At 43.4% G+C, this 22278-nt stretch overlaps 1 protein-coding gene across 1 annotated transcript in view; it reads right to left on the bottom strand.

The window, feature by feature from the left end:
* relt (RELT TNF receptor) overlaps positions 1–21172 on the bottom strand; it is a 40035-nt gene extending 18863 nt beyond the window's left edge. Inside the window, exons 1-5 of the mRNA XM_038982521.1 lie at positions 21146–21172; positions 12879–12971; positions 7725–7909; positions 7030–7079; positions 6633–6899 (exon numbers count right to left, since the gene is read on the bottom strand). Of these exons, the coding sequence (XP_038838449.1) occupies positions 6633–6899; positions 7030–7079; positions 7725–7909; positions 12879–12971; positions 21146–21172 (622 nt within the window). The remainder of the gene's footprint in view (positions 1–6632; positions 6900–7029; positions 7080–7724; positions 7910–12878; positions 12972–21145) is intronic.
* Between the last annotated feature and the right edge of the window lie 1106 nt (positions 21173–22278).

Below are 22278 nucleotides of genomic sequence, written 5' to 3'. Positions count from 1 at the left end.
AGGGGAGGGAGGAGAGGAGAGGAGAAGTGGATGATATGATGGAGAGGAGGGAGGAGGAGTGGATGATATGATGGAGGTGAGGGAGGAGGAGTGGATGATAGGAGGGAGGGGAGGGAGGAGAGGAGAAGTGGATGATATGATGGAGGGGAAAGGAAAGGAGAAGTGGATGTTAAGATGGAGGGGAAAGAAGAGGAGAAGTGGATGATATGATGGAGAGGAAAGGAAAAGAGAGGAGAAGTGGCTGATAGGAGAGATAGGAAAGGAGAAGTAGATGATAGGAGAGATAGGAAAGGAGAGGAGAATTGGATGATAGGAGAGATAGGAAAGGAAAGGAGAAGTGGATGATAGGAGAGATAGGAAAGGAGAAGTTGATGATAGGAGAGATAGGAAAGGAGAAGTTGATGATAGGAGAGATAGGAAAGGAGAAGTTGATGATAGGAGAGATAGGAAAGGAGAGAATAAATGATTGAATAATTGATCTGGGAATGGAGAGATAGATTGATAGAGAAGGAGGAGGGGTGGGTGTTTCTCCATGCTACAGGGCAGCTACGGTTTCATAATACAAAAAATGTGTTCCATTACTCATACTAACCTCACTAACTGTACTATTTGTGATGTGAACTGAGTATATACTATGCTTATTGGTCATAGTATGTATGGATATAGTTAGTATGCCAAAAGTTCCCGGATGTCGTACTAAATTCGCCAAAATACAAAGTATATTTGCAGTGGAGACTATTTCTGTGCTTTTAGGGCCCATAATGCAATTCTTCTGAAAATGGGCGTGGCTTCACAACGCTTTCAGATTTGAAGAAAATGGCGAAAAATAGTCAGACGAGAGTGGATACAAATTCATTGCTTTAACTAATTATGACAACTTAAGAAAATGTTGAGCAATGTAATAAAGTAATAACTTTTCAAATAAGTTACGTTACACGTTATGTTGGCTGACAATTTGTTAGCTACGCTATCCTTACAAACCGCATAGCATTACAGCAGTATGTACCGGTATGTTAGCTAGCTACCTAACGTTAGTTGGCTACTAATACATCAAACTTAACAGGCAGTATATTAACTATCTGCTATCTAACTAACTACTCAACGTTTATTGCTTTGATTATTCACATCATTCTTAGCTAAGTGGTATAGTTGTTGTGAGTTCTCAATCGACATTGTTAATTCTGGCAATCTATTCCGATTTCAGAGCACTCTCGTCTGAGTGTGCCAGAGCGCAGAATAACTGATGAATTTACGAACACTCAACACCTGTTGAATATGGCCGGTGTCAGTAAACGTCAGCAAAAACAAGCGTAATTAAATTGTTGCCATCAGCACAGTTACTGTCACCAACGCTCTGGATAACATGAAAACAGCCTAACCAGCTCTGCTAGGGTGTTCTCTCATTTGTGATGGAAGTAGCTAGCAAGCTAGCCAATGTACGCCAATGTTAGCCAGTTAGCTTGGGTGCTTGACTGCCGTTGTGAGGTCAGAACACTTGGGTCAACCCTCCTCCTCGGCCAGAGCGTCCAGTGTAAGCCCCGAGAGTGAAACGCTCTGAATTTACGAACAGACAATCTGATAACGCTCTGGATTTGCGCACTCTGGCATTCTAGATTAACTTTAAGAACACACCCGAAGTCGTAAAATGTCTAGCTAGGTATTTGTTATACTAACTAGCTAGCAAGAGATTGCATAGCAACAGCATCAACTTTCGGTAGACAGGCGAAGCAGTAGTACGCTCAACTGAAAGGATAACGTTAGTTTACAGTATACTTAAATTAACTAAAAGTTACTAGCAACACCAGACAAGGAGGTAGAGACTGAGACACTAGCAACACCAGACAAGGAGATGGAGACTGAGACACGAGCAACACCAGACAAGGAGATGGAGACTGAGACACTAGCAACACCAGACAAGGAGGTAGAGACTGAGACACTAGCAACACCAGACAAGGAGATGGAGACTGAGACACTAGCAACACCAGACAAGGAGGTAGAGACTGAGACACTAGCAACACCAGACAAGGAGGTAGAGACTGAGACACTAGCAACACCAGACAAGGAGATGGAGACTGAGACACTAGCAACACCAGACAAGGAGGTAGAGACTGAGACACTAGCAACACCAGACAAGGAGGTAGAGACTGAGACACTAGCAACACCAGACAAGGAGATGGAGACTGAGACACTAGCAACACCAGACAAGGAGGTAGAGACTGAGACACTAGCAACACCAGACAAGGAGGTAAAGACTGAGATACTAGCAACACCAGACAAGGAGCTTGAGACTGAGACACTAGCAACACCAGACAAGGAGATGGAGACTGAGACACTAGCAACACCAGACAAGGAGGTAAAGACTGAGATACTAGCAACACCAGACAAGGAGGTAGAGACTGAGACACTAGCAACACCAGACAAGGAGGTAGAGACTGAGACACTAGCAACACCAGACAAGGAGATGGAGACTGAGACACTAGCAACACCAGACAAGGAGGTAGAGACTGAGACACTAGCAACACCAGACAAGGAGGTAGAGACTGAGATACTAGCAACACCAGACAAGGAGCTTGAGACTGAGACACTAGCAACACCAGACAAGGAGATGGAGACTGAGACACTAGCAACACCAGACAAGGAGGTAGAGACTGAGACACTAGCAACACCAGACAAGGAGGTAGAGACTGAGACACTAGCAACACCAGACAAGGAGATGGAGACTGAGACACTAGCAACACCAGACAAGGAGGTAGAGACTGAGACACTAGCAACACCAGACAAGGAGGTAGAGACTGAGACACTAGCAACACCAGACAAGGAGATGGAGACTGAGACACTAGCAACACCAGACAAGGAGGTAGAGACTGAGACACTAGCAACACCAGACAAGGAGGTAAAGACTGAGATACTAGCAACACCAGACAAGGAGATGGAGACTGAGACACTAGCAACACTAGACAAGGAGGTAGAGACTGAGACACTAGCAACACCAGACAAGGAGATGGAGACTGAGACACTAGCAACACCAGACAAGGAGGTAGAGACTGAGACACTAGCAACACCAGACAAGGAGGTAAAGACTGAGATACTAGCAACACCAGACAAGGAGCTTGAGACTGAGACACTAGCAACACCAGACAAGGGGGTAGAGACTGAGATACTAGCAACACCAGACAAGGAGATGGAGACTGAGATACTAGCAACACCAGACAAGGAGATGGAGACTGAGACACTAGCAACACCAGACAAGGAGGTAAAGACTGAGACACTAGCAACACTAGACAAGGAGGTAAAGACTGAGACACTAGTAACACTAGACAAGGAGGTAGAGACTGAGACACTAGCAACACCAGACAAGGAGATGGAGACTGAGACACTAGCAACACCAGACAAGGAGGTAGAGACTGAGACACGAGCAACACCAGACAATGAGATGGAGACTGAGACACGAGCAACACCAGACAAGGAGATGGAGACTGAGACACTAGCAACACCAGACAAGGAGGTAGAGACTGAGACACCAGCAACACCAGACAAGGAGGTAAAGACTGAGACACTAGCAACACCAGACAAGGAGATGGAGACTGAGACACGAGCAACACCAGACAAGGAGATGGAGACTGAGACACTAGCAACACCAGACAAGGAGATGGAGACTGAGACACTAGCAACACTAGACAAGGAGGTGGAGACTGCCAACCAGATTAGGAGTGTGTGTGTGTGTGTGTGTGTGTGTGTGTGTGTGTGTGTGTGTGTGTGTGTGTGTGTGTGTGTGTACGCAATATGATTTGGAATGCATTGTATTTCCAGAGAGCTGCCCTCTGACCTTTGCCCTCATTCCCAAGCGTCAGAGTTACTACAACACCGTTTAGTTCCCACCACCACACTCTGTCTACATGGCTTATAGTCTAACATGACTACTGTCTATGAAAAGGGCTGAAAGAAAAGGGGATTTGTTTGTGCCCTGTAATTGTGAGAGGTGTCGTCGTGACACAGCTATCGTCTGTATCAGAGGACCTTCATTTCCCTACATTGCTCTGCCCTTAGAGAGATAATAGTATGTTCATTCAGGGCCCTCCTTGTGTTCTGTAAAGACTTGCTTCCCAGTGTGTGAGCAACAGGACATGCGATGCCCATGTGTATCCCCTTACGTGTAAAGCTGTGTGCCTTTCTAAGCAACCATTGAAGAGCTAAAACTAGGTTACCCATATTGGGGAAGGCTTTGAAAATAGATGCCAGATTTGAAATAGAGTCAGGTTTACTGTCGAGACCCAGTTTTTCTAAAGTGATATGATCGGATTTTGACAATAGGATAGGGTTAAATGTTGGAATTGGGATTTTTCTAAACTGAAAAATTGGATTCTGATCCTCCGGATAGGGATAAGGATTTGGTAATCCAATCTAACCTTAAATCAGGATTGTATGTCATTTTTGCGTTTTTCTAAAGTCTAAGGTATTGATTAAGATAGTTTTTCAGGATTATCTTGATCCCACTGGAAGGGTGGATTTAGAAAGTTGAAAGGCACTACAACCAAGAAATGTCAATGTAACTAAAATGAAAACCAAAGGTTCATTATGTTAAATTGTGGTATAGGCATGTGGTCAGTATACAGTTGAAGTCAGAAGTTTACGTACACCTTAGCCAAATACATTTAAACTCAGTTTTTCACAATTCCTGACATTTAATCCTAGTAAAAACTCCCTGTTTTAGGTCAGTTAGGATCACCACTTTATTTTAAGAATGTGAAATGTCAGAACAATAGTAGAGAGAATGATTTATTTCAGCTTTTATTTCTTTCATCACATTCCCAGTAGGTCAGAAGTTTACATACACTCAATTAGTATTTGGTAGCATTGCCTTTAAATTGTTTAACTTAGGTCAAACGTTGCAGTTAGCCTTCCACAAGCTTCCCACAATAAGTTGGGTGAATTTTGGCCGATTCCTCCTGCCAGAGCTGGTGTAACTGAGTCAGGTTTGTAGGCCTCTTTGCTTGCACACGCTTTTTCAGTTCTGCCCACAAATTTTCTATAGGATTGAGGTCAGGGCTTTGTGATGGCCATGCCAATACCTTGACTTTGTTGTCCTTAAGCCATTTTCCCACAACTTTGGAAGTATGCTTGGGGTCATTGTCCATTTGGAAGACCCATTTGCGACCAAGCTTTAACTTCCTGACTGTTGTCTTGAGATGTTGCTTCAATATGTCCACATAAGTTTTCCTGCTTCATGAAGCCATCTATTTTGTAAAGTGCACCCCACAACATGATGCTGCCAGCCCCGTGCTTCACGGTTGGGATGGTGTTCTTCGGCTTGCAAGGCTCCCACTTTTTCCTCCAAACATAATGATGGTCATTATGGCCAAACAGTTCTATTTTTGTTTCATCAGAGGACATTTCTCCAAAAAGTACGATATTTGTCCCCATGTGCAGTTGCAAACCGTAGTCTGGTTTCTAAAGCCATGACATAATTTTCTGGAATTTTCCAAGCTGTTTAAAGGCACAGTCAACTTAGTGTATGAAACTTCTGACCCACTGGAATTGTGATACAGTGAATTATAAGTGAAATAATCTGTCTGTAAACAATTGTTGGAAAATTACTTGTGTCATGCACAAAGTAGATGTCCTAAACGACTTGCCAAAACTATAGTTTGTTAACAAGAAATTTGTGGAGTGGTTGAAAAACAAGTTTTAATGACTCCAACCTAAGTTTATCTAAACTTCCGACTTCAACTGTATGTGGTCAGCATAGGCATGTGGTCAGTATAGACACCCTGGTTCAAATCCAGGCTGTATCACAACCGGCCGTGATTGGGAGTCCCATAGGGCGGTGCACAATTGGCCCAGCGTTGTCCAGGTTTGGCCGTCATTGTAAATAAGAATTTGTTCTTAACTGACTTGCCCAGTTAAATAAAGGTAAAGAAATGTGTAGATGTAGTACCACAACCTGACCAGTAGATGGCAAGGCGTAGCCCTGTTCAAAGCACTGAAAATCTATCCAGATTCTTTGATCTTAATATTGTGGCATCTGGATCAGAATTATCGTATCAGATTATTTTCCCCCCCAAAAACAGGCTCAACAGAAATTAAAAGGCTGGATAGCAAATAAAAGGATGACAGAATCTGGATAATTATGAAAAACTGGGCCCTGGTGTCTCCTCTGGTCATGAAAAACTGGGCCTTGGTGTCTCCTCTAGTCATGAAAAACTGGGCCCTGGTGTCTCCTCTGGTCATGAAAAACTGGGCCCTGGTGTCTCCTCTGGTCATGAAAAACTGGGCCCTGGTGTCTCCTCTAGTCATGAAAAACTGGGCCCTGGTGTCTCCTCTGGTCATGAAAAACTGGGCCCTGGTGTCTCCTCTGGTCATGAAAAACTGGGCCCTGGTGTCTCCTCTGGTCATGAAAAACTGGGCCCTGGTGTCTCCTCTGGTCATGAAAAACTGGGCCCTGGTGTCTCCTCTAGTCATGAAAAACGGGGCCCTTGTGTCTCTTCTGGTCATCCAAAATATCAGTTCATGTATTGTTGTAAGGACCCTTGAAAACACTTATTCAAGAGAAAATCTAAAAGGCACAGCCCAGATACCTGCATCTCTGTCTCTCTGTGTGTCTCTCTCTCTCTGTGTGTGTCTCTCTCTCTCACCCTCTTTCTGTGGTGTGGCATTCTCCTCGTCTCCTCCCTCCTTCTCAGCAGTGCAGTTGTATCCTTTCTTCTTGAGGATGTTACAGATGAGGATCCCCAGGAGCCCCATCACACAGAAGATTGGCACCAGGGCGAACACTGCATACTCTGTACTCTTCTCCTCCGGGCTTCGCACTGCCGTACCGTTCACCGGCAGGCCGCCACTGCCCGTCGCACCCTTACCCACCGTACGCACCACACGCACGTGGGTAGATTGGGCAGGGGGGGCTGGGGAGAGATAGGGGGAGATAAAGCGGAGTGAGAAAGTGAGAGAATATGGCCCTGTTAAAACCATTATTCCACCAGTGGAAACATAATAGCTTCAACTATCTGTTGGTGTGATATTGATTCTACTCACCTGTCACACAGGCCAGGGTGGAGGCTGTCCTCATAGCAGTGGGGTGGAACCTGGTGGCACCAACACAGGCACATATTAATATCACAACAGAACAATACCATGTGATCATAGCAGTGTATTCATTTCATGGTCATTTAGCAGACGCTCTTATCCAGACAAACTTACAATTGGTGCATTCATCTTAAGGTAGCTAGGTGAGACAACCACATATCACAGTCCTAGTAAGTAAAACTTTTCCAACTGACCATATTTAAAGGTCAACAGTCTATTTGTGTAGAGAGGGGTGGACCTGGTCGGAGGGTAGAGACATGCTAACCGGGCTATACAGTGACTGGTCATTCTCTGCACCCGCAAATAACATCTGCTAAACACATGTGACCAATACCATTTGATTTGATTCTTCAGTGCTACAGTTAGGTAGCTGGGCTGGTGTCTACACATGGAGACTAAATGAAGATGTAGGACTGCAGTAATACACCCGTTTACTAAGCAGGGCCACACAGAGAGAGAGATATTATTGTGTTGCAGTATTGTTGTACAGCAGAAGAATCATTCAACCGTTTAGCCTGTATCTAATGTGGCTTATGAAGAAAAACATATGCTTGTTGGTACTTGTTGGTACTTGTTGGACTTGTTTGGTGAATATTGAGATACAAAGGGAGAGGGTAGAGATTGTCTTGTATGTGGATACATACCCAGACAGACAGTCTCCGCAGACTGCATCAGAGTGTGATGTACCAGAGGTCACAACCTTTTTGTTGAGGACCCCGCAGGAGGAATGTGGGCGGCATTGATCAGAGTCATAGCCGTCCGAAAAAGTACCAGCTGGACAAGATTGGCATTGCATCGCCTCGCCTGGCCCCTCGACCTGCCCGCAAGCCTGGCAGGAGAACACATCTTCACATCTCAGAACAGAGTAGATGAACCACTGTAATTACACACATACACTTCAGTCACAAGTGGTTCTGTGTTCAATAAGATGTTCCAAAATAACTAACACTGCTGTTTTGGACAGGAACTAAGATATATTACCTATTTTTCGGTTTCATATGTACACATTTTCATATGAAACCGATTTTTAAAATATATATATACAGTTGAAGTCGGAAGTTTACATACACCTTAGCCAAATACATTTAAACTCAGTTTTTCACAATTCCTGACATTTAATCCGAGTAAAAATTCCCTGTTTTAGGTCAGTTAGGATCACCACTTTATTTTAAGAAAGTGAAATGTCAGAATAATAGTAGAGAGAATTATTTATTTAATCTTTGATTTATTTCATCACATTCCCAGTGGGTCAGAAGTTTACATACACTCAATTAGTATTTGGTAGCATTGCCTTTAAATTGTTTAACGTGGGTCAAACGTTTCGGGTAGCCTTCCACAAGCTTCCCACAATAAGTTGGGTGAATTTTGGCCAATTCCTCCTGACAGAGCTGGTGTAACTGAGTCAGGTTTGTGGGCCTCCTTGCTCGCACATGCTTTTACAGTTCTGCCCACAAATGTTCTATAGGATTGAGGTCAGGGCCTTGTGATGGCCACTCCAGTACCTTGACTTTGTTGTCCTTAAGCCATTTTGCCACAACTTTGGAAGTAGGCTTGGGGTCATTGTCCATTTGGAAGACCCATTTGCGATGGGCTTTAATTTGCTTTAACTTCCTGACTGTCTTGAGATGTTGCTTCAATATATCCACATAATTTTCCTCCTCATGATGCCATCTATTTTGTGAAGTGCACCAGTCTCTCCTGCAGCAAAGCACCCCATAACATGATGCTGCCACCCCCGTGCTTCACGGTTGGGATGGTGTTCTTCGGCTTGCAAGCATCCCACTTTTTCCTCCAAACATAACGATAGTCATTACAGTTATATTTTTGTTCCATCAGACCAGGGGACATTTCTCCAAAAAGTACGATCTTTGTCGCCATGTGCGGTTGCTAACCGTAGTCTGGCTTTTATATGGCGGTTTTGGAGCAGTGGCTTCTTCCTTGCTGAGCGGCCTTTCAGGTTAAGTCGATATAGGACTCGTTTTACTGTGGATATAGATACTTTTGTACCTGTTTCCTCCAGCATCTTCACAAGGTCCTTTGCTGTTGTTCTGGGACTGATTTGCACTTTTTGCACCAAAGTACGTTCATCTCTAGGAGACAGAACGTATCTCCTTCCTGAGCGGTATGACGGCTGCGTGGTCCCATGGTGTTTATACTTGTGTACTATTGTTTGTACAGATGAACGTGGTAACTTCAGGCGTTTGGAAATTGCTCCCAAGGATGAACCAGACTTGTGGAGGTCTACAATTTCTTTTCTGAGGTCTTGGCTGATTTCCTTTGATTTTCCCATGATGTCAAACAAAGAGTCACTGAGTCTGAAGGTAGGCCTTGAAATACACCACAGGTGCACCTACAATTGACTCAAATTATGTCAATTAACCTATCAGAAGCTTCTAAAGCCATGACATTATTTTCTGGAATTTTCCAAGCTGTTTAAAGGCACAGTCAGCTTAGTGTATGAAACTTCTGACCCACTGGAATTGTGATACAGTGAATTATAAGTGAAATAATCTGTCTGTAAACAATTGTTGGAAAGATTACTTGTGTCATGCACAAAGTAGATGTCCTAACCGACTTGCCAAAACTATAGTTTGTTACCTGTTGAGAACAGAGGGCGCTGTTTTCACTTTGGGGGAAAATCGTGCCCAATTTAAACGGCCTCGTACTCAATTCTTGCTCGTACAATATGCATATTATTATTACTATTGGATAGAAAACACTCTCTAGTTTCTAAAACCGTTTGAATTATATCTGTGAGTAAAACAGAACTCCTTTTGAAAATCTGAAATCGATGCACTCTTCTAGGGGCTGCCTATTAAAGTCCTTGATATTTATTAGTTTAGATGCACTTCATACGTCTTCCACTAGATGTCGACAAGCAGTGAGAGAAGAAATTGAGTGTGTAACTTGATCTGGGCTCGAATTATAGCTCTTGGCATGACGTGTCACCAGTTTCCTGTTTTCTGGAGAGCGCGAGAAGGGACCTGGATTTGCCTTCTGATAAGCTGTCGTTATGGACGACTAATATCTCCGGCTTTGATTTTATTTGATACATGTGACAATATCATCGTAAAGTATGTTTTTTCAATATAGTTTAATCAGATTATTGAAATTTTTTCGGGAGTTTTGCCGTGTTCCGTTCTCTGAGTTTGTTGACGATGGAGAGATTCGCGCCACTTGGCAAGTGTGCTTGCTAAATCGAGAGGGAAAAAGGCCGTTCTAAATCCAAACAACGATTGTTCCCGACAAAGGACCCCTTGTACAACATTCTGATGAAAGATCAGCAAAAGTAGGACCCATTTTATGATGCTATTTCATATATCTGTCGAACATGTTGTGCTAGTCGTTTGCGCCCAGCTTTTGGGTACTCTCTCGCTTAGGTATGCTAAGCTGTATGTCGTAATGAAGTTATTTTTAGAATTCTAACACGGCGATTGCATTAAGAACTAGTGTATCTATCATTTCCTATACAACATGTATTTTTTAGTTATGTTTATGAATAGTTATTTGGTCAGAATATGTGTGTCAGAAAAAGTGTCAGAAAAATATCCGGACGTTGTGGGAAAAAGATGCTACGTTAGCACAATGTATAACCACTGATTTCAGCTCTAAATATGCACATTTTCGAACAAAACATAAGTGTATGTATAACCTGATGTTATAGGACTGTCATCTGATGAAGCTTATCAAGGTTAGTCAAAAATTATATATCTTGCTGGTTTATTCGCTATCGCTAACGTGCCTATTGCTATCGCTAACGTGCCTTGATGAATGAATGCGGTAGTGTGGTAGGCTATTGTAGTAAGCTAATATAATGCTATATTGTGTTTTCGCTGTAAAACACTTAAAAAATTGGAAATATTGGCTGGATTCACAAGATGTTTGTCTTTAATTTGCTGTACACCATCGATTTTTCAGAAATGTTTTATGATGAGTATTTAGGTATTTGAAGTTGGTGTCTGTAATTATTCTGGCTGCTTTCGGTGCAATTTCTGATTGTAGCTGCAATGTAAACTATGATTTATACCTGAAATATGCACATTTTTCGAACAAAACATAGATTTATTGAATAACATGTTATAAGACTGTCATCTGATGAAGTTGTTTGTTGGTTAGTTTGGTTGGTTCTTGGTTAGTTAGGTTGGCTTTGTGCATGCTACCTGTGCTGTGAAAAATGTCTGTCCTTTTTTGTATTTGGTGGTGAGCTAACATAAATATATGTGGTGTTTTCGCTGTAAAACATTTTAAAAATTGGACATGTTGACTGGATTCACAAGATGTGTATCTTTCATTTGCTGTATTGGACTTGTTAATGTGTGAAAGTTAAATATTTCTAAAAAATATCTTTTGAATTTCGCGCTCTGCCTTTTCAGTGGAATGTGGGAGGAGTTCCGCTGGCGGAACGCCAGAGCCAGACAGGTTAACAAGAAATTTGTGGAGTGGTTGAAAAACAAGTTTTAATGACTCCAACCTAAGTGTATGTGAACTTCCGACTTCAACTGTATATATATTAGGCATGTATCAACAAATTAACAAAAACATAGTACAGATGTGGGATCTTAATTTGACCAGTACTGTCGTGGCAAAACAATCCTGCAGCAACAGTATTTTAACGTTTAGTCCATGATGTTGCTTCATCGGTGGTTAGACTATTAGCTGGACAAAGGAACACCACATGAAAAGTGGAATACTGTCAATATAACCATGTGTTAACGTGGGTTTTCAGTGAATTTATGTTAATCCCAAAGCTCATCTGTACTTCCTACCCTGCAGGAACATTCTCAGCAACAAAAGAGTATTCAAATGAAGATCCTACATCTGCATATTGGTCGTATCTAAAATAAGACCCACTGGGAACACACTGGTTGAATCAACGTTGTTTCACCGTCATTTCAATGAAACTACGTTGAACCAACGTGGAATAGACGTTGAATTGACATCCGTTCCCAGTGCGGAGATACACATAACTTCCATGTAGCAAGAAGGAGGAGAAAGTGGAGAGAGGTAGAGGTGGCCTCTGTTGACAGAGGGATCGATGGTGGTAATGTAGTGGAAGAGAGGGTGTGGGGGTTGGCCTGTATATTGACAAGTACGTTATAAGAAGACATTTAGGATGACAGGGTAATGAGAGGTGAGTTAGGATGACAGGGTAATGAGAGGTGAGGTATGATGACAGGGTGATGAGAGGTGAGGTATGATGACAGGGTGATGAGAGGTGAGGTATGATGACAGGGTGATGAGAGGTGAGTTAGGATGACAGGGTAATGAGAGGTGAGTTAGGATGACAGGGTAATGAGAGGTGAGTTAGGATGACAGGGTAATGAGAGGTGAGTTATGATGACAGGGTAATGAGATGTGAATTAGGATGACAGGGTAATGAGAGGTGAGTTATGATGACAGGGTAATGAGAGGTGAGTTATGATGAGAGGTGAGTTATGATGACAGGGTAATGAGAGGTGAGTTATGATGACAGGGTAATGAGAGGTGAGTTAGGATGACAGGGAAATGAGAGGTGAGTTATGATGACAGGGTAATGAGAGGTGAGTTATGATGACAGGGTAATGAGAGGTGAGTTAGGATGACAGGGTAATGAGAGGTGAGTTAGGATGACAGGGTAATGAGAGGTGAGTTAGGATGACAGGGTAATGAGAGGTGAGTTAGGATGACAGGGTAATGAGAGGTGAGTTAGGATGACAGGGTAATGAGAGGTGAGTTAGGATGACAGGGTAATGAGAGGTGAGTTAGGATGACAGGGTAATGAGAGGTGAGTTAGGTTAGTTCGGGATCTTCTGTCCTACCTTGATTGGCTCTTGGCCACTGGGGCACTCCAGACACACACACCCCTCCCCCCACCGACACTGCACGGCTACAGTCCCTTCAGTGCCAAACACCTGGAATACACACATACACACACACACACACAAACACAGATCAGTGACACAAATAATTAGACACGCACACACACACACACACACAGATCAGTGACACAAATAATTAGACACACACACACACACACACACAAAGATACGTACTGTGAGAAGGACAAGAGCTGAGCAGCAAAGGTGGTTCCTCATCATCCAGATATTCTTCTATGAACATATGATCTAGAACAGAGAGGATCATGGGACAAAGGGTGAGCTATAGTCAGGGAGTAAATCGAATGCATAATCAAAAAGTTTGGTTTTGCCTGAAGAGATAGACCTCTGACTAAAGCATGATTCAACATGTGTCAGGGGGCTAGGGTCAATCTGTTATATCTGTTGTAAATTCTCCTGTCGTATCCGGTGTCCTGTGTGAATTTAACTTCTCTAGGGTAGGGGGCAGCATTTTCACGTTTGGATGAAAAGCATACCCAAATTCAACTGCCAGCTACTCATCCCCAGAAGATAAGATATGCATATTATTAGTAGATTTGGATAGAAAACACTCAGAAGTTTCTAAAACTGCTTGAATCATGTCTGTGAGTATAACAGAACTTATTTAGCAGGCGAAACCCCGAGGACATTTTCATATTCATATTTTTTCTTTTTTGAGGTCACTCCTTTCAATGAGTTTTCATTGGAAACCAGATTTCTAAGCGAATTGCTTGCAGTTCCTACGGCTTCCACTGGATGTCAACAGTCCTGAGAAATTGGTTGAGGTTATTCCTTTGTGTAATGAAGAAATACGGCCATCTTGAAGTCGAGTCACTCTAGGTGTCCTGTTTGATTGAAGCGCATGACCAGAAGGCATGCTACATTTGGTTTTAATCCTGTATTGAACACAGATCATCCCGTCTTCAATTTTAGCGATTATTAACGTTAAAAAATACCTACAGTTGTATTACAAAAGTAGTTTGACATTTTTTGGCAAAGTTTACAGGTAACCTTTGAGATATTTTGTCGTCACGTTTGAGCAAGTTGGAACCTGTGTTTTTCTGGATCAAACGCGCCAAATAAATGGACATTTTGGATATATATCGACGGAATTAATCGAACAAAAGGACCATTTGTGATGTTTATGGGACATATTGGAGTGCCAACAACAGAAGGTCGTCAAAGGTAAGGCATGAATTATATTTTTATTTCTGCGTTTTGTGTCGCGCCTGCAAGGTTGAAATATGCGTATCTCTCTTTGTTTACAATGTTGCTATACTCAGATAATAGAATCGTATGCTTTCGTCGAAAAGCCTATTCGAATTCTGACATGTTGGCTGGATTCACAACCAGTGTAGCTTTAATTTGGTATCTTTCATGTGTGATTTAATGAAAGTTTGATTTTATAGTAATTAATTTGAATATGGCGCTCTGCATTTTCTCAGGCTTTTTGCCAAGTGAGACAGTAGCATCCCGCCTAAACTCAGATTTTTGGATATAAATATGAACTTTACCTAACAAAAAATACATGTATTGTGTAATATGAAGTCCTATGAGTGTCATCTGATGAAGATCATCAAAGGTTAGTGATTCATTTTATCTCTATTTCTGCTTTTTGTTACTGCTCTCTTTGGCTGGAAAAATGGCTGTCTTTTTCTGTGACTTGGCTCATACCTAACATAATCGTTTGGTGTGCTTTCGTCGTAAAACCTTTTTGAAATCGGACACTTTGGCTGGATTTACAACAAGGGTATCTTTAAAATGGTGTAAAATACTTGTATGTTTGAGGAATTTAAATTATGGGATTACTGTTGTTTTGAATTAGGCGCCCTGCAGTTTCACTGGTTGTTGACGAGGTGGGACGCTACCGTCCCACACACCCTAGAGAAGTTAAGTATGCTCCCTCTAATTCTCTCTCTCCCTCCCCTCCCGGAGGACCGGAGCCCTAGGACCATGCCTCAGAACTACCTGGCCTGATGACTCCTTACTGTCCCCAGTCTACCTGGTCATGCTGCTGCTCCAGTTTCAACTGTTCTGCCTGCGGTATGGAACACTGACCTGTTCACGGGACGTGCTACCTGTCCCAGACCTGCTGTTTTTGACTCTCTCTCTCTCTACCGCACCTGCTGTCTCAAACTCTGAATGCTCGGCTATGGAAAGCCAACTGACATTTACTCCTGAGGTGCTGACCTGTTGCACCCTCTACAACCACTGTGATTATTATTATTATTTGACCCTGCTAGTCATCTATGAACATTTGAACATCTTGGCCATGTTCTGTTATAATCTCCACCCGGCACAGCCAAAAGAGGACTGGCCACCCCTCAGAGCCTGGTTCCTCTCTTGGTTTCTTCCTAGGTTACTGCCTTTCTAGGGAGACTTTCCTAGCTACCGTGCTTCTACATCTGCATTACTTGCTGTTTACAGTAACAACCCAACATAACACACTTCTGAGTCATTACAGTAACAACCCAACATAACACACTCCTGAATCATTACGGTAATAACCCAACATAACACACTCCTGAATCATTACAGTAATAACCCAACATAACACACTCCTGAATCATTACAGTAATAACCCAACATAACACACTCCTGAGTCATTACAGTAATAACCTGATATAACACACTCCCGAGTCATTACAGTAATAACCCAACATAACACACTCCTGAATCATTACAGTAATAACCCAACATAACACACTCCTGAATCATTACGGTAATAACCCAACATAACACACTTCTGAGTCATTACAGTAATAACCCAACATAACACACTCCTGAATCATTACAGTAATAACCCAACATAACACACTCCTGAATCATTACGGTAATAACCCAACATAACACACTTCTGAGTCATTACAGTAATAACCCAACATAACACACTCCTGAATCATTACAGTAATAACCCAACATAACACACTCCTGAATCATTACAGTAATAACCTGATATAACACACTCCTGAATCATTACGGTAATAACCCAACATAACACACTTCTGAATCATTACAGTAATAACCTGATATAACACACTCCTGAATCATTACAGAAATAACCCAACATAATAAATACTGTCACAACAATGACTGAGAGACAGGTACAGGCTGGTAGTATTTAGAGGTAACAAATAGTATTTAGAGGTAACAGCCAGTGCTCATGGACAGTGGACACAGGTCAGACAGTGACACAAAGGGATATTCTGAGGTGACAGCAGAGCCACAGATAGATAGTTTGGTCATGGAGAAGAATACATCATATAATTACAGTTGAAGTCGGAAGTTTACATACACTTAGGTTGGATACATTAAAACTCCCTTTTCAACCACTCCACAAATTTCTTGTTAACAAACTATAGTTTTGGCAAGTCGGTTAGGACATCTACTTTGTGCATGACACAAGTCATTTTTCCAACAATTGTTTACAGACCGATTATTTCACTTATATTTCACTGTATCACAATTCCAGTGGGTCAGAAGTTAACATACATTAAGTTGACTGTGCCTTTAAACAGCTTGGAAAATGATGTCATGGCTTTAGAAGCTTCTGATACGCTAATTGACATCATTTGAGTCAATTGGAGGTGTACCTATGGATGTATTTCAAGGCCTACCTTCAAACTCAGTGACTCTTTGTTTGACATCATGGGAAAATCAAAAGAAATCAGAAAAGACCTCCACAAATCTGGTTCATCCTTGGGAGCAATTTCCAAACGCCTGAAGGTATCACGTTCATCTGTACAAACAATAGTACGCAAGTATAAACACCATGGGACCACGCAGCCATCATACCGCTCAGGAAGGAGACACGTTCTGTCTCCTAGAGATGGACAATGACCCCAAGCATACTTCCAAAGTTGTGGCAAAATGACGTAAGGACAACAAAGTCAAGGTATTGGAGTGGCCATCACAAAGCCCTGACGTCAATCCTATAGAAAATGTATACGGAGCGATACGGAGATATACGGAGATATACGACGCTATACGGAGCGATACGGAGCTATACGGAGCGATACGGCGCTATACGGAGATATACGGCGCTATACGGAGCGATACGGCGCTATACGGAGCGATACGGAGCTATACGGAGCGATACGGAGCTATACGGAGCGATACGGCGCTATACGGAGCGATACGGAGCTATACGGAGCGATACGGGGCTATACGGAGCGATACGACGCTATACGGAGCGATACGGAGCTATACGGAGCTATACGGCGCTATACGGAGCGATACGGCGCTATACGGAGCGATACGGCGCTATACAGAGCTATACGGAGCAATACGGAGCTATACGGAGCGATACGGCGCTATACGGAGCGATACGGAGCAATACGGAGCTATACGGAGCGATACGGCGCTATACGGAGCGATACGGCGCTATACGGAGCTATACGGCGCTATACGGAGCGATACGGAGCTATACGGCGCTATACGGAGCTATACGGTGCTATACGGAGCGATATGGAGCTATAAGGCAAGAGACGGTGCTATACGGAGCTATATGGCGCGATACGGAGCTATACGTAGCGATACGGCGCTATACGGAGCGATACGGAGCTATATGGAGCTATACAGAGCCCTCTGCATTGTGGTACAGAGCTCAATTTGGCCGCAATTGCGTCACACACTCCATATGGGGACTCCGACCACATTTTCAAATCAAGCATAAATAGGCTTAAAACTAGACATCAGGAGAGATGTTTCAATGGAAAAGAGAGTGAGCCGTTAAACTCTTCTGACCTAAAATGCCCCATTCCCTCCGTCCGACATAACCTGAAAGGTCTCTCAGCAAGGAAGAAGCCACTGCTCCAAAACCGCCATAAAAAAGCCAGACTAAGGTTTGCAACTGCACATGGGGACAAAGATCATACTTTTTGGAGAAATGGTCTGATGAAACAAAAATAGAACTGTTTGGCCATAATGACCATCGTTATGTTTGGAGGGAAAAAAGGGGAGACTTGCAAGCCGAAGAACACCATCCCAACCGTGAAGTACGGGGGTGGCAGCATCATGTTGTGGGGTGCTTTGCTGCAGAAGGGACTGGGGCACTTCACAAAATAGATGGCGTCATGAGGCAGGAAAATTATGTGGATATATTGAAGCAACATCAAGACAACAGTCAGGAAGTTAAAGCTTGGTCGCAAATGGGTCTTCCAAATGGACAATGACCCCAAGCATACTTCCAAAGTTGTGGCAAAATGGCTTAAGGACAACAAAGTCAAGGTATTAGAGTGGCAATCACAAAGCCCTGACCTCAATCCTATAGAAAATGTATACGGAGGGATATGGTGCGACACGGAGTTATATGGCGCGATACACGCAATACGAAGCGATATGGAGCTATATGGAGATACACGGCGCGATACGGCACTCTACGGTGCGATACGGAATGATACGGAGCTATACGGAGCGATACAGAGCTATATGATACGGCGCTATACGGAGCGATACGGCGCTCTACGCGCTTTACGGAGCTATACGGAGCATTACGGAGCTATACGGAGCAATATGGAGCTATACGGAGCGATACGGAGCTATACGGAGCAATACGGAGCTATATGGAGCTATACGAAGCGATAAGGCGCAATACGGAGCTATACGGAGCTATACGGAGCGATACGGCGCAATACGGAGCTATACGGAGCTATACGGAGCTATACGGAGCAATACGGAGCTATACGGAGCGATACGGAGCTATACAGAGCGATACGGCGCTATACGGAGCGATGCGGAGCTATACGGAGCGATACGGCGCTATACGGAGCTATACAGAGCTGTATGGTGCTATACGGAGCTATATGGAGCGATACGGAGATATACAGAGCCCTCTGCATTGTGGTACAGAGCTCAATTTGGCCTCTGCATGCCTCTGGAGGCTCCGCAATTTCGTCACACCATCCATATGGAGCCTCCGACCACATTTTCGGATCAAGCATAAATAGGCTTAAAACTAGACATCAGGAGAGATGTTTCCATGGAAAAGAGAGTGAGCCGTTAAACTCTCTTAACCTAAAATGCCCCATTCCCTCCTTCCCTCTCTCTGCAACGCTCTCTCTCCCTCCTTCCCTCCCCCTTCCTTCTCTGTGCTGTCCCACTGAGACAAAGTGTAAAGTTGTCCAGCAGCTAAATAAAGGAACAATAAAATTTCAGAGGATTCCTCTCCTCTCTGTGGTCAATAAAACTGCCCCTAAAACACAGTATTAAACAGAGATGAGAGAAAAGAGAGAGGAGCGAGAGAAAGAGAGAGAAAGATGGAGGGAGAAAAAGAGAGAGAGAAACAGAGAGAAAGAGATGGAGGGAGAAACAGAGAGAAAGAGATGGAGGGAGAAAGAGAGAGAAAGAGGAGAGGGAGAAACAGAGAAAAAGAGAGGGGGAGAAACAGAGAGGAGAGAGAGGAGAGAGCGAGAGAGAGACAGAGAGAGAAAGAGGGAGAAACAGGGAGAGAGAGAGAAAGAGAGAAAAAGAGAAAGAGAGAGAGAAAGAGAGACAGAGAGAAACAGAGAGAGAGGGGAGAGAGAGAGGGAGAAACAGGGAGAGAGAGAGAGAGAGAAAGAGAGAGAGAAAAATAGAGAGAAAGAGAGAGAGAAAGAGAGAGAGAAAGAGAAAGAGAGAGAGTAGGCAAACTCACCCCAGACTGGCAGTGGACTTGGACTCAGTTGCTCTAGCAACAGACTGAGGATGCTACGGATGATGCTACAATGCTGAGTCAAGGAAATACATACACTGTCTGGGTCTCTCTCTTTCTACCAGACACACACACACACTGTTCTCTCAGTATGGCAGAGGAGTCCGTGATACATGCAAAGGGAACGTGCACACACCTTACACTGCCTAGTCCTACAGAGCACTCAGAGCGGCACACACACTCTCTCTCTCGAACACACACACATACATGTACATACACACTTAGTATTCTCTCTCTTAGGCTAGGCTGGCTGCAGTGTACCTGTGACTGAATAACTGTCATCACTTATACTGTCCCTCTCACCAGCCACACCCCTTCCTGCTCACTGGCCCTGCCCCTATACGCTCTCCACCGCCCTCTGCTCAAGTATATACACACACACAAGCATGCATAGACACACACATATGCATGCATAGACACACACATATGCATGCACAGTGATTAGACAGGGTAAAGTATTGGTTATGACCACTGACACTAACTAATATGTTTTGCTGTGTGGTCTGGGGTCAACATCACACTGTCCAGTACTGGGCTCACCTTAAACACACACACACACACACACACACACACACACACACACACACACACACACACACACACACACACACACACACACACACACACACACACACACACACACACACACACACACACACACACACACACACACACACACAATTCAAATCACCAGGTGTGTGTGTGTGTATGTCTTTGTATGCAATCCCTTACTGCCCTACACAGTCCTACTAAACAGTTTAATATTTACATCTGCCCCACACAGTCCTACTAAACAGTTTAATATTTACATCTGCCCTACACAGTCCTACTAAACAGTTTAATATTTACATCTGCCCTACACAGTCCTACTAAACAGTTTAATATTTACATCTGCCCCACACAGTCCTACTAAACAGTTTAATATTTACATCTGCCCTACACAGTCCTACTAAACAGTTTAATATTTACATCTGCCCTACACAGTCCTACTAAACAGTTTAATATTTACATCTGCCCCACACAGTCCTACTAAACAGTTTAATATTTACATCTGCCCTACACAGTCCTACTAAACAGTTTAATATTTACATCTGCCCTACACAGTCCTACTAAACAGTTTAATATTTACATCTGCCCCACACAGTCCTACTAAACAGTTTAATATTTACATCTGCCCCACACAGTCCTACTAAACAGTTTAATATTTACATCTGCCCTACACAGTCCTACTAAACAGTTTAATATTTACATCTGCCCTACACAGTCCTACTAAACAGTTTAATATTTACATCTGCCCTACACAGTCCTACTAAACAGTTTAATATTTACATCTGCCCCACACAGTCCTACTAAACAGTTTAATATTTACATCTGCTCTACACAGTCCTACTAAACAGTTTAATATTTACAGTACATCTGTGTACCATGACTAAACTGAGGGCAGTGGGGTGTGTGTGTGTGTCTCGGCTGTTAAATAACTTAACACAGGTCTGGAAAGCACTCCCATCCTCCCACTCACTTCCAGAAACAACCTCTGCAGATTCATGCCTCTGAACCAACGCCAAACGATCTCTTAGTACCCACAAGCACATACAAAATATTTTCACATACAACATTTGAGTTTCAGATTTTTGGCCGAGGACCTAAACATGGCCATTGTGTCAAATGACAGGGTTCCGGAGAATAATTTCAGGGAGAAGGAGAAAGATAAACTGAGAGGGAGAACGATCATCTGAGAATTTAAAAACCACCACTTCGAACAACAAAAATTATAAGATGAGTTGCCTCTCTAAACTGAGGGCGAGCGAGAGAGAGGGAAAGATGGATAGAGAGAGAAGGACACAGAGAGAGAAAGAGGAGAGGTCGACAGACAGGCTTACATTAGCCGATAAGGCGTGATATTTAGACCCGTGGTGAAAGGGGTTGGATGTAGGCTAATTACAGGTCGTTGGCCAGGCATAATGCTACACTGCCTTAAGAAGCTGTGGCTTTGGGACAGCTTGAGAAAAACCTCCTGATCAATAAAAGCACGATAGGGAGAAGGAACAAAACCGGACAAGCATTTAAGAGTTGCCGTTTTGGAACTTGTCAAGTAACAAATTGGAATGATTTGGGAACGTCCTTTCAGGAACGATGGGGTGTGAACATTTCTGCTACAGTCCAGCACTAACACCCCTGATGAAACTAATCCACCAATCATCAAGCCCTGATCAAGAGAATCCATTGAAGGGTTTCCAGGAGTGAAACCAGAGAACATCGACCTAAATGTTTTCTACTTCGTCTTTCCCCTCTCTCTTCCATCCTTCCTCCATCCTATCTCTTCCATCCCTCCTCTCTTCCATCCCTCCTCTCTCTCTTTCCCCTCTCTTCCATCCATCCTCTCCCCTCTCTCTTCCATTCCTCCTTTCTCTCCCTCTCTTCCATCCCTCCTCTCTCCCCTCTCTTCCATCCCTCCTCTCTCTCTCTCCCCTCTCTTCCATCCCTCCTCTCTCTCTCCCCTCTCTTCCATCCCTCCTCTCTCTCCCCTCCTCTCTCTTCCATCCCTCCTCTCTTTTCACTCCCTCCTCTATCTCTTTCCCCTCTCTCTTCCATCCCTCCTCTCTCTCCCCCATCCTCTCTCTTCCATCCCTCCTCTCTCTTCCATCCCTCCTC

This window comes from Salvelinus namaycush, unplaced genomic scaffold (assembly GCF_016432855.1).
Source record: "Salvelinus namaycush isolate Seneca unplaced genomic scaffold, SaNama_1.0 Scaffold12, whole genome shotgun sequence".
In the NCBI taxonomy this organism is placed as follows: Eukaryota; Metazoa; Chordata; class Actinopteri; order Salmoniformes; family Salmonidae; genus Salvelinus; species Salvelinus namaycush.
This window is presented reverse-complemented; position numbering and strand designations above follow the sequence as displayed.